We start from the raw sequence: 12736 nt of genomic DNA on the forward strand, positions 1-12736 counted from the left end.
ACAGGAGGACAGAGCTGTACCATCTCCCCCCAGGGCCACAACAGGGGGGTGGAGCTGTACCCCCAGGGCCAGAACAGGGGGACGGAGCTGTACCCCTTCCCCCCAGGCCGGAACAGGGGGACGGAGCTGTACCGCCCTCCCCCCAGGGCCACAACAGGGGGACAGAGCTGTACCCCCCTCCCCCCAGGGCCACAACAGGGGGACAGAGCTGTACTTCCTTCCCCAGGGCCACAGTGCTGTACCCCCTCTCCAGGGCCACGACGGGGAAGGAGCTGTACCCCCCTCCCCCCAGGGCCACAACAGGGGGCAGAGCTGTACCCCCCTCCCCCCAGGGCCACAACAGGGGGACAGATGTACCCCCCTCCCCCCAGGGTTGGAACAGGAGGACGGAGCTATACCCCCTCCCACCAGGGTCACAACAGGGGGGTGGAGCTGTACCCCCAGGGTCGGAACAGGGGGACAGAGCTTTACCCCCTTCCCCCCAGGCCGGAACAGGGGGATGGAGCTGTACCCCCTCCCCCAGGGCCAGAACAGGGGGATGAAGCTGTACCCCCCTCCCCCCAGGGCCAGAACAGGGGATGAAGCTGTACCCCCTCCTCCCAGGGCCAGAACAGGGGGATGAAGCTGTACCCCCCTCCCCCCAGGGCTGGAACAGGGGGACAGAGCTGTATTATAATGTAGGACAGTCGGGAGGCAAATACAGCCAACATAATATATAAGGTGTATCCTGTGACCGGACATCTTTATTCCTCTCCTTTATGCCGTTCCTCTGTGTCTTACATTTCTCACATTCTCCTCTTCTCACTGACAGTTTGGCCTCTTCATTCTCCTTTCACATCTTTTCCTCTTTTTCGTCTCTATATTTAATTTTTTGCTCTTCACACACAATACAAAGATACTTGAACAAAAATTAGCTGCATGGTGGAGTTAGCAGAAAGACGCCTTCATTACACCAATGCCAAAATAAGCCCAGCTACAATTTCCCCGACAACACTTTGACACGACTCACCAAGCTTCTTTGAGGCATTGGAGCAGTAAAGGCTTCTTTCTGGGAACTCCACCATGCAGCTCATTCTTGTTCAAGTATCATCATATTGTGTTCCTTGACACAACCACAGTCTTTCTCCAGAGCAGCCTGGATTTCTCCCGAGGTTACCTGTAGGGTTTTCTTTGTATCCAAAACAATTCTCCTGGCAGTGGTGGCTTCAACCTTTCTTGGTCTACCTGACCTCGGCTTGGTATCAAGAGATCCCCGAATTTTCCACTGCATAATAAGTGATTGGACAGTACTAACTGACATATTCAAGGATATCTTTTTATATCCTTTTCCATCTTTATAATGTCCCATTGCCTTGTTATGCAGGTCTTTTACAGTTCTTTTCTGCTCCCCATGGCTCAGTATCTAGCCTGCTCCACATGAGAGCAAGCAAACTCACCGACTTTTTATACACAGACACTAATTGCAATGTAAAAAGCCACAGATGTGGGAAATGAACCTTTAATTGCCATGGTAACCTGTGTGTGTGTCACCTTGTGTGTCTGTACCAAGGCTGAACATTCCAGGGGTGGAGACTTCTGATCTGGGGGGCGGAGACTTCTGATCCAGGCCATTTGAGGGATTTCTGTTATCATTAGGATTTAAAAAGGAGCCAAACACCGATGTGATCATAAATGGCGTCATGTCATCGCTATCCTCCAATAAAAGACGGTTGTTTGGCAGATCAGTCGGATCTTCTATATCAATGCCAAAATGTCACCATTTCTGCCAGAGGAGGGAGACTTTTCACCACAACTTTATTTGCCTTTAGTACATCCACCCCACTGTGCGGACACTCATTAGTATCTGTGTGATTGTTGTAACACTTGGCTGTCTCTGGAGGTTCCCACCATCTTTCACTCATCTCTTATTTTCTTCTCGCAGCTCTCAAGATCCATATTTCTTCGGCCACCAAAGAAGTCTTAGATGAATTTAGTTGCTTTCAACTGGAACTCCGAGGAGATATAGAAATGAAGGTAAATCCAGGAGAGAGACAGGGATAGTGCTCAGGAAAGTGGAGGTGATGAAGGTGGGGGGAGGAGGAAAGTGGAGGTGAGGAGGGTGGGGGGAGGAGGAAAGTGGAGATGAGGAGGGTGGGGGGAGGAGAAAAGTGGAGATGATGAGGGAGAAGGGAAGAGATAAGTGGAGGTGATGAGGGTGGGGGGAGGAGGAAAGTGGAGATGATGAGGGAGAAGGGAAGAGATAAGTGGAGGTGATGAGGGTGGAGGAGAGGAAAGTGGAAGTGGTGAGGGTGGAGGGAAGAGAAGAGCGGATATGATGAGGGAAGAGGAGAGCAGAGATGATGAGGGAAAGGGGAAAAGAAAAGTGGAGATGGTGGTGGTGGAGGGAAAAGGGTGGTGGAGGAAAGACTAAGGTGGTGTTGATGAGGCTGGGGGGAGGAGGAAAGTGGAGATGATGAGGGAGAAGGGAAGAGATAAGTGGAGGTGATGAGGGTGGAGGAGAGGAAAGTGGAAGTGGTGAGGGTGGAGGGAAGAGAAGAGCGGATATGATGAGGGAAGAGGAGAGCAGAGATGATGAGGGAAAGGGGAAAAGAAAAGTGGAGATGGTGGTGGTGGAGGGAAAAGGGTGGTGGAGGAAAGACTAAGGTGGTGTTGATGAGGCTGGGGGGAGGAGGAAAGTGGAGATGATGAGGGAGAAGGGAAGAGATAAGTGGAGGTGATGAGGGTGGAGGAGAGGAAAGTGGAAGTGGTGAGGGTGGAGGGAAGAGAAGAGCGGATATGATGAGGGAAGAGGAGAGCAGAGATGATGAGGGAAAAGGGAAAAGAAAAGTGGAGATGGTGGTGGTGGAGGGAAGAGGGTGGTGGAGGAAAGACTAAGGTGGTGTTGATGAGGCTGGGGGGAGGAGGAAAGTGGAGATGATAGCAGTGAAGAGAAGAGGCTGGTGGAGGAAAGACAAACTGGAGATGATGAGGGTGGGGGGAGGAGGAAAGCAGAGTTGATGAGGATGGAGGGAAGAGGAAAGTGGGGATCATGAGGGTGGAGGGAGCAGGAAAGTGGAGACGATGAGGATGGAGGAAAGTGGGGATCATGAGGGTGCAGGGAAGAGGAAAGTAGAGATGATGAGGATGGAGGGAAGAGGTAAGTGGAGGTGATGAGGATGGAGGGAAGAGGAAAGTGGGGATCATGAGGGTGGAGGGAGCAGGAAAGTGGAGACGATGAGGATGGAGGAAAGAGGAAAGTGGGGATCATGAGGGTGCAGGGAAGAGGAAAGTAGAGATGATGAGGATGGAGGAAAGAGGTAAGTGGAGGTGATGAGGATGGAGGGAAGAGGAAAGTGGGGATCATGAGGGTGGAGGGAGTAGGAAAGTGGAGACGATGAGGATGGAGGGAAGAGGAAAGTGGGGATCATGAAGGTGGAGGGAGTAGGAAAGTGGAGACGATGAGGATGGAGGGAAGAGGAAAGTGGGGATCATGAGTGTGGAGGGAGCAGGAAAGTGGAGACGAAGAGGATGGAGGGAAGAGGAAAGTGGGGATCATGAGGGTGGAGGGAGCAGGAAAGTGGAGATGAAGAGGATGGAGGGAAGAGGAAAGTAGAGATGAGGATGGAGGGAAGAGGAAAGTAGAGATGAGGATGGAGGGAAGAGGAAAGTAGAGATGAGGATGGAGGGAAGAGGTAAGTGGAGGTGATGAGGATGGAGGGAAGAGGAAAGTGGGGATCATGAGGATGGAGGGAAGAAGAAAGTGGGGATCATGAGGGTGGAGGGAAGAGGAAAGTGGGGATCATGAGGGTGGAGGGAGTAGGAAAGTGGAGACGATGAGGATGGAGGGAAGAGGAAAGTGGGGATCATGAGGGTGGAGGGAGCAGGAAAGTAGAGATGAAGAGGATGGAGGGAAGAGGAAAGTAGAGATGATGAGGTTGGTTGGAAGAGTTAAGTGGAGGTGATGAGGGTGGAGGGAAGGTCAGAAGTGGTGTGTGGTCACTGTTTCCATTATAGAGAAGTTCAGATAAAAGTAACTTTGAGGAACATGAAGAAAACAAGTACTTCAGATGTCTCGATGCGTTGCGATGCGTTGCATCTTTGGGTAATAATCACAGATAACACTAGAAGTAACCCAACCTTTCAGTGCCGCACAGCCATTGGACCATCTCCTAATCTGGACAGTTTTAGAGGAATACTTGTCCTGATGGTTCTTATCTGAAATAATATAGAGCTGAGACTGTCCTCCTGTCCTTCCTTCCTCCAGAGATAAGGCGGAGCTGGGGCCGGCCATGAATTTGGCTCTCTCCTGCTTCGGGGTGTGGAATACTTGGGATTGAAGGACAGTTGATGGAAGGGACTTTGTTGTCATTCATGTTGACAGTTCTAGATTAGGATTATTGCTGGTGGCTAAGGTCACATCTGCTCCCTTCCTCTACATTGTGACCAAGCCAAGGATCAGTATTATGGCTTGGGTTTTAAGGGTTTTTACCCCCATGTAAGTCTAGGGGACTGCAAGACCTGCTTACAGCATGTCAAATTCAGGTCAGAAGGAAATCATCTACAAGTTAGAAGGCAGTCAACTGCTGGTCAAATGCAGGTCGAGTGGTAAACTGCAGATCAGAAAAAGGTCAACTGCAGGTCAAATTCAGGTCAGAAGAAGATTATCTACACATCGGAAGGTCAACTGCAGATCAAATTCAGGACAGAAGGAGATCATCTACAGGTCAGAAGGCAGTCAACTGCTGGTCAAATGCAGGTCGAGAGGGTAGGCTGTGTGGGGTAGGCTGTGTTGGGTAGGTCACGTAGGTTATGCCTTGTGAGGTAGGCTTTGTAGGGTAGGTCACATAGGGTATGCCGTGTAGGGTAGGTCACATAGGGTATGCCGTGTAGGGTAGGTCACATAGGGTATGCCGTGTGGGGTAGGTCACATAGGGTATGCCGTGTGGGGTAGGTCACAAAGGTTATGCCGTGTGGGGTAAGTTATGTAGGATATGCCTTGTGAGGTAGGCTGTGTGGGGTAGGTCACGTAGGTTATGCTGTGTGGGGTAGGTTACGTTGGTTATGCTGTGTGGGGTAGGTTACGTAAATTATCCTGTGTGGTGTAGGTTACGTAGATTATGCCATGGGGGGTAGGTTATGCCGTGTGAGATATGCTGTGTGGGGTAGGTCACGTAGGTTATGCTGTGTGAGGTAGGTTACATAGGTTATGCTGGGGGGGGTAGGTCACGTAGGTTATGCTGTGTGAGGTAGGTTACATAGGTTATGCTGGGGGGGGTAGGTCACGTAGGTTATGCTGTGGGGGGTAGGTTACACTGTGTGGGGTAGGTTATGCCGTGTGAGGTAGGCTGTGGGGGGGGTAGGTTGTGTAGGTTATGCAGTGTGCGGTAGGTCACGTAGGGTATGCTGTGTGGGGTAGGTTACGCTGCGTGGGGTAGGTTACGTAGGTTATGCCTTGTGAGGTAGGCCACATAGGGTATGCTGTGTGGGGTAGGTTACATAGGTTATGCCGTGTGGGGTAGGTCACGTAGGTTATGCTGTGGGGTAGATTATGCCGTGTGAGGTAGGCTGTGTGGGGGGTAGGTCACGTAGGTTATGCCGTGCGTGGTAGGTCACGTAGGTTATGCCATGTGGGGTAGGTCACGTAGGTTATGCTGTGTGTGGTAGGTCAGGTAGGTTATGCCGTGTGTGGTAGGTCACATAGGTTATTCCATTTGGGGTACGTCACGAAGGTTATTCCATGTGCGGTAGGTCACATAGGTTATTCCATTTGGGGTAGGTTACGTAGGTTATGCCGTGTGGGGTAGGTCACGTAGGTTATGCTGTGGGGTAGATTATGCCGTGTGAGGTGGGCTGTGTGGGGGTAGGTCACGTAGGTTATGCTGTGGGGTAGATTATGCCGTGTGAGGTAGGCTGTGTGGAGGGTAGGTCACGTAGGTTATGCCGTGTGTGGTAGGTCACGTAGGTTATGCCGTGTGGGGTAGGTCACGTAGGTTATGCCGTGTGGGGTAGGTCACGTAGGTTATGCTGTGTGTGGTAGGTCAGGTAGGTTATGCCGTGTGTGGTAGGTCACATAGGTTATTCCATTTGGGGTACGTCACGAAGATTATTCCATGTGCGGTAGGTCATGTAGGTTATGCCGTGTGCGGTAGGTCACATAGGTTATTCCATTTGGGGTAGGTCACGTAGGTTATGCCGTGTGGGGTAGGTCACGTAGGTTATGCCGTGTGGGGTAGGTCACGTAGGTTATTCCGTGTGTGGTAGGTCATGTAGGTTATGCTGTGTGGGGTAGGTCACGTAGGTTATTCTGTGTGTGGTAGGTCACGTAGGTTATGCCGTGTGGGGTAAGTCATGTAGGTTATGCCGCGTGGGGTAGGTTACGTAGGGCATGCCATGTGGGGTAAGTCACATAGGTTATGCCGTGTGGGGTAGGTCACGTAGGTTATTCTGTGTGTGGTAGGTCACGTAGGTTATGCCGTGTGGGGTAGGTTACGTAGGGCATGCCGTGTGGGGTAAGTCACATAGGTTATGCCGTGTGGGGTAGGTTATGCCACGTAGGGTAGGTTACGTAGGGCATGCCGTGTGGGGTAAGTCACATAGGTTATGCCGCGTGGGGTAGGTTACGTAGGGCATGCCGCGTGGGGTAGGTTACGTAGGGCATGCCGTGTGGGGTAAGTCACGTAGGTTATTCCGTGTGTGGTAGGTCACGTAGGTTATGCCGTGTGGGGTAGGTCACGTAGGTTATTCCGTGTGTGGTAGGTCACGTAGGTTATGTCGTGTGTGTTAGGTCACGTAGGTTATGCCGTGTGAGGTAGGTCACGTAGGGCATGCTGTGTGGGGTAAGTCACGTAGGTTATTCCGTGTGTGGTAGGTCACGTAGGTTATTCCGTTTGGGGTAGGTCACGTAGGTTATGCCGTGTGTGGTAGGTGACGTAGGTTAGGCCGTGTGAGGTAGGTCACGTAGGTTATGCCGTGTGGGGCAGGTCGTGTAGGTTATGCCATGTGGGGTAGGTCACATAGTTTATGCCGTGTGGGGTAGGTCACGTAGGTTATGCCACGTGTGGTAGGTCACGTAGGTTATTCCGTGTGTGGTAGGTCACGTAGGTTATGCCGTGTGTGGTAGGTCACGTAGGTTATTCCGTGTGTGGTAGGTCACGTAGGTTATGCCGTGTGTGGTAGGTCACGTAGGTTATTCCGTGTGTGGTAGGTCACGTAGGTTATGCCGTGTGTGGTAGGTCATGTAGGACATGCCGTATGCGGTAGGTCACGTAGGTTATTCCGTTTGGGGTAGGTCACGTAGGTTATTCCGTGTGTGGTAGGTCACGTAGGTTATTCCGTGTGGGGCAGGTCACGTAGGTTATTCCGTGTGCAGTAGGTCACGTAGGTTATTCCGTGTGCGGTAGGTCACGTAGGTTATTCCGTTTGGGGTAGGTCACGTAGGTTATGCTGTGTGTGGTAGGTCACGTAGGTTATGCCGTGTGTGGTAGGTCACGTAGGTTATGCCGTGTCTCTCGTGTCTTTCTCAGCTGGTGTCCCTCTTGCTGTCTTCCAGGGTAAAGGGAAGATGAGGACCTTCTGGCTTCTGGGGGAGATCACAGAAGACGACATTATCTGAGACTCTTGTTCTGGATCAGGCCAGCTGAGTCCTGAGCTGCTCAATAGACTAATATGGGGAATGAGCTTTCACTTGAACCCATTCCTAGCCGCTCCGCCCGGAGTACATCGATTCCAGATGCCTCCCTGGTTGGAGCACCAAGCACCGACCCTTACTTCTCTTTTCTCTGGGAACGAGTCATTACGCACCAGCTAATTGGCCAATACCTGACCTACCATGTGGTCAGATGGCCCCAATCAGATATGACCTGCAGCCAAAGAGGGCTTGTAAGGCCACCAACATTTGCAGGAGGCGATGCAGGGCCAGGCTACGAAGACGAAGGGTCGCTCTAATTTTAGACCTTCGGCTTGATGAACCTCATGATGAAAATGGCAGTTTGAGTAGAAATGGATCCTAGCTACCATGCGATGATTTCCCACCACTTCACCGGTGGGTAGGTCAGTCTTTTCTGTGGATGCTGCAAAGATCTCCACCTTCCATACCAGTTCTTATCACCATCTTCTCCTGCGCTGATCTATGAATCCCTTCCAAATCCCACCACAAGGGACAGCCGGAAATTGCACCAGGACTGTCCACCAATCAGTGATGAGGACTGCTCCCCCCCCCATAGTGCAGGTGACGTGGCACAGTGAAGATTTATGTGGAAGAAATATCTCTTCATTATAATGAACAACACATTTCAGGATGGAGACCCGGATAAACCTGGAACCCTCACGAAGAGTGGAGCGTCTCCCCGCCATCGGCAAGGTGTATATTATGTGAATAATGGCAGTTGTACTGAGTCCGTGGCACATTCAGCCTTAAATAAAGAAAATGACATCCTAAAGCCGGCTTTATCTCATGGTTTATGCATGTCCACCATTGGACGGCAGAAATCAGCCAATAGCACAGCTTGTACATCCCAACATGTGGCTGCTGGGACACCGTATGGGTACACCACCTCCATGGCAGGGCTTCCAATGACAATACGGGAGGTCCTCCAACAGCTCAGAAATGGGTTGTCACAACAAGCTTTACTGGTGTCATAGAAGGTCCAACAGACATTCTCTCTCGTCAGATGTGACACATTTCAGCCAATGGGCTTAATCATGTGGGGGGGGACTAAGCCTATTGAGTGAAATGCATCAACATCACACCTGGTGGGAGGAGAATGTCTGTCTGACCCAATAAAGCTTTTTGTGTTTCAGAAAAAATACAGTGTAGCTTATGTGGCTGTAAGAGAAGGAGGAACATGGAGAGCCTGGGCCCCCACGTGGCCGGCTGCTGCATGTCCTTCACTGAAGAGGTGTCATTTATACAGGTTTGCCTCAGTACACAAAATACCTCCAGAATAATCCTTTCCTCAGGGGTGGAGGTGACCCTTAACCTGGAAGTTATGTCCACCCACAGTCCATTCAGTGGCAGTCCTTTGTTAGACCCCAGGCTGGCCTCACACCTATACGTTGCAGTAAAAAGTGCATGGCCCTGTATAACGTGGTTCCATCAACAGGTGACAGACCTGCACAGGCCACGTCTTGTTCTTCAGATCTGGTCCTTCAGATCTGGTCCTTCAGATCTGGTCCTTCAGATCTGGTCCTTCAGGTCTGGTCCTTTAGGTCTGGTCCTTTAGGTCTGGTCCTTCAGATCTGGTCATTTAGGTCTGGTCCTTCAGATCTGGTCCTTTAGGTCTGGTCCTTCAGATCTGGTCCTTTAGGTCTGGTCCTTCAGATCTGGTCCTTTAGGTCTGGTCCTTCAGATCTGGTCATTTAGGTCTGGTCCTTCAGATCTGGTCCTTTAGGTCTGGTCCTTCAGATCTGGTCCTTTAGGTCTGGTCCTTTAGGTCTGGTCCTTCAGATCTGGTCCTTTAGGTCTGGTCCTTCAGATCTGGTCCTTTAGGTCTGGTCCTTCAGATCTGGTCCTTTAGGTCTGGTCCTTCAGATCTGGTCCTTTAGGTCTGGTCCTTCAGATCTGGTCATTTAGGTCTGGTCCTTCAGATCTGGTCATTTAGGTCTGGTCCTTCAGATCTGGTCCTTTAGGTCTGGTCCTTCAGATCTGGTCCTTTAGGTCTGGTCCTTCAGATCTGGTCCTTTAGGTCTGGTCCTTCAGATCTGGTCCTTTAGGTCTGGTCCTTCTCCTGTTACCCCGTGTTGGCATCCCATCCAAAATAAATGCAACAATGTGTGAAATACCACAGGTTCAGAATTTATCTATAACCCCCCCCCCCCCAACCTCCCTCCATAAATACACTAATCCAAACCATTCACCCATCCCCGGCTGCGGTGTAGACAATGCTGCTCACTTTGGAGGAGGCAAGTAGGCCCACACAGGGGATGGATGGTTCAGCGTAGGTTTAAATAAATGCCGACTTGTCCTTTAAGGCTGATGTCCAGGATGCCCCTTAACCAACTGATCACTGACAGAAAAAAAGCCCTAAATATCCCCCCCCAAGAGTTGGTGGTGCGGTGTGGAAGAAACACAACACTAAAGTAAGCCAAAAAAGTCCACTAGGGTGTGCCATATGGTCCCCTGTGTGTGTGTTTTTTCCCTCACTGGAGGATGTGGGTCCTCAGGCCTGACCTGACGTCTAGAGCAGTGATTCTCAACCTGTGGGTCGCGACCCCTTTGGGGGTCAAGTGACCCTTTCACAGGGGTCGCCTAAGACCATCGGAAAACACATTTCCGATGTGTAAAGAGCAGCTACTGTGTAGAAAGCAACATGAGGAACTGTATTAAAGGGTTGCGCCATTAGTAAGGTTGAGAACCACTGGTCTAGAGGAAGGATATATGGCTCTTAGGTTCCTTCCTCCCCCGATCCCTTTGGGGGGGGGTTCTCTCTTTGGGAGAATCCCTTGATCAAGGACTTGATGGTTGACTTCGGCTGATCACAAGGAAAGGGGTCCGTCAGGCCTTTTGGCTAGGTGGACCAGGTCAGGAGCCTTGTGACCCAGGGAATCAATGTATAGGTCCTGCCCCTTCAGGGGGTGGACTAAAAGCACACCCCTAATTGCACTTTTTTGTGTTGGTATTTTCACGTTTGCACCTTTTTTGTACACTTAATTGAGCTTACACTTTTCCGCAGAAACAGAAAAAAAAAAAAAGAACCCTTCTCTGAACCCCCAGGACAAAAGACTCTTGACTGGGGGTAAGGCACACCTAGGTCTGCCTAGACATAAGCCCCACTGGACACCACTCCTCATGATCAGCCGAAGACAATTGATCAGTACTGAGTGGCAGGCTCTCCAGAAGAGACCCCCAAGCGGGGGAGGGGGGGGGATACCCTAAGGGCCACATTCATCCTTTAGACCTCAGGGCAGGCCCAAAGAACCACACTCTACCATCTGTTGGTGGTGAGAAACCACACAGAGTGCAGGGAGGAACCCATGGAGAGCAAATAACTAACAAAGGTACCACTGTAGATACAATGGTGGGCCTCGCAGGCTGGTAACAAACATTGCCCCGGTCTTGGCCAAAAGGCTTAGCCCATGGGAACTTCTACAGAAAAATTCAAGTCTAGTGCCTGTCCTCACAGTGGGGTTCCACATCCATAGTGATACTAGGAGCACCCCCAGGTAATATTTGGTCGGAGATGGTATTTAATGTGAACCAGAACTGAATGCCAGTGAGGGGGTGTGGGGAACATGTAAAGGACTGGAAGAATACCTGGAGGCCTGCCCACTGACTGGCCAATGGCATATATATAGGTCAGAGTGACTCCAGGGTCATGGTACATATACAAGTTGGCGTGTACAGTGTGCAGTCATGAAGCCCATACATCGTGCTCTCACCACACCAAACGTCTATTGTCGGCAAGTGACCAGCTATGGTGGCTTCATAAGTGCCAAGCTAAGGACGAGTGAATGCCAGTATGTGGCACCATCCACCGACACAGATCACCCCGAGTGCCCCCTACACACACATCGTTACTGCAGATTTATGACTCCATCACAAGAGACAAATCATCCAAACAGCAAAAATAAACATTTTATTTCCATGTTTTGTCCTCTTCTGACTGGGATCTTTACTGATGGTCTTCATGCTGGGGGGTCTTTGGTAGTCAGAGAGATACCACAGGCAGGGATCCAAAGGGACAACATTGTTATGCAGTCTTGGAAGGGACACATTTGGGTCTAACAAGGCTCAGAGATGGCGGAACCAGGGGAGAAGGTGAGCACCAAAGAGACAATGGGACCTAGGGGATGAGACTCAGAGATGGTGAGACCTGGGGGATAAGAGTCTGAGAGACGGTGGGACCTGGGGGGTGAGAGTCTGAGAGACGGTGGGACCTGGGGGGTGAGAGTCTGAGAGACGGTGGGACCTGGGGGGTGAGAGTCTGAGAGACGGTGGGACCTGGGGGGTGAGAGTCTGAGAGACGGTGGGACCTGGGGGGTGAGAGTGAGAGATGGTGGGACCTGGGGGCTGAGAGATGGTGGGTCCTGGGGGCTTAGAGTGAGAGATGTTGGTACCTGGGGGCTGGGAGTGAGAGATGGTGGGTCCTCGGGGCTTAGAGTGAGAGATGTTGGTACCTGGGGGCTGGGAGTGAGAGATGGTGGGTCCTGGGGGCTGGGAGTGAGAGATGGTGGGACCTGGGGGCTGGGAGTGAGAGATGGTGGGACCTGGGGGCTGAAAGTGAGAGATGGTGGGACCTGGCGGCTGGGAGTGAGAGATGGTGGGACCTGGGGGCTGAGAGTGAGAGATGGCGGAACCTGGGGGCTGAGAGATGGTGGGACCTGGGGGCTGAAAGTGAGAGATGGTGGGACCTGGGGGCTGAAAGTGAGAGATGGTGGGACCTGGCGGCTGGGAGTGAGAGATGGTGGGACCTGGGGGCTGAGAGTGAGAGATGGCGGAACCTGGGGGCTGAGAGATGGTGGGACCTGGGGGCTGAAAGTGAGAGATGGTGGGTCCTGGGGGCTGAGAGTGAGAGATGGTGGAACCTGGGGTCTGAGAGTGAGAGATGGTGGGACCTGGGGGCTGAGAGTGAGATATGGTGGGTCCTGGGGGCTGAGAGATGGTGGGTCCTGGGGGCTGAGAGATGGTGGGTCCTGCGGGCTGAGAGATGGTGGGTCCTGGGGGCTGAGAGATGGTGGGACATGCAGATAAGTGTCCGGGGATGCCATGTACAATGTCCAGGGTGCAATGTCTGGGGGTGATGTGTGATGATGATGTCCG

General features: G+C 51.7%; 2 protein-coding genes across 2 annotated transcripts in view; one reads left to right on the top strand and one right to left on the bottom strand.

The window, feature by feature from the left end:
- The window catches only part of NPR2 (natriuretic peptide receptor 2), a gene marked incomplete at its 5' end in the record, with an annotated part of 88855 nt that extends 80438 nt beyond the window's left edge, over nucleotides 1-8417 (top strand). The window contains 2 exons of the mRNA XM_089665571.1: nucleotides 1922-2013; nucleotides 7529-8417. Coding sequence (XP_089521697.1) covers nucleotides 1922-2013; nucleotides 7529-7591 — 155 coding nt within the window. The remainder of the gene's footprint in view (nucleotides 1-1921; nucleotides 2014-7528) is intronic.
- A 3112-nt stretch (nucleotides 8418-11529) lies between these two features.
- LOC149431473 (uncharacterized) lies at nucleotides 11530-12684 on the bottom strand. The gene has a single exon (XM_089665567.1). It carries the CDS (start codon nucleotides 12682-12684, stop codon nucleotides 11698-11700), a length of 987 nt encoding a protein of 328 aa, XP_089521693.1. The 3' UTR covers nucleotides 11530-11697.
- Nucleotides 12685-12736: the final 52 nt, after the last annotated feature.

The sequence above is a fragment of the Staurois parvus genome, unplaced genomic scaffold, assembly GCF_062004578.1.
Source record: "Staurois parvus isolate SC_StPar_1 unplaced genomic scaffold, SC_StPar_1.0 ptg002244l, whole genome shotgun sequence".
Lineage (NCBI taxonomy): Eukaryota > Metazoa > Chordata > Amphibia > Anura > Ranidae > Staurois > Staurois parvus.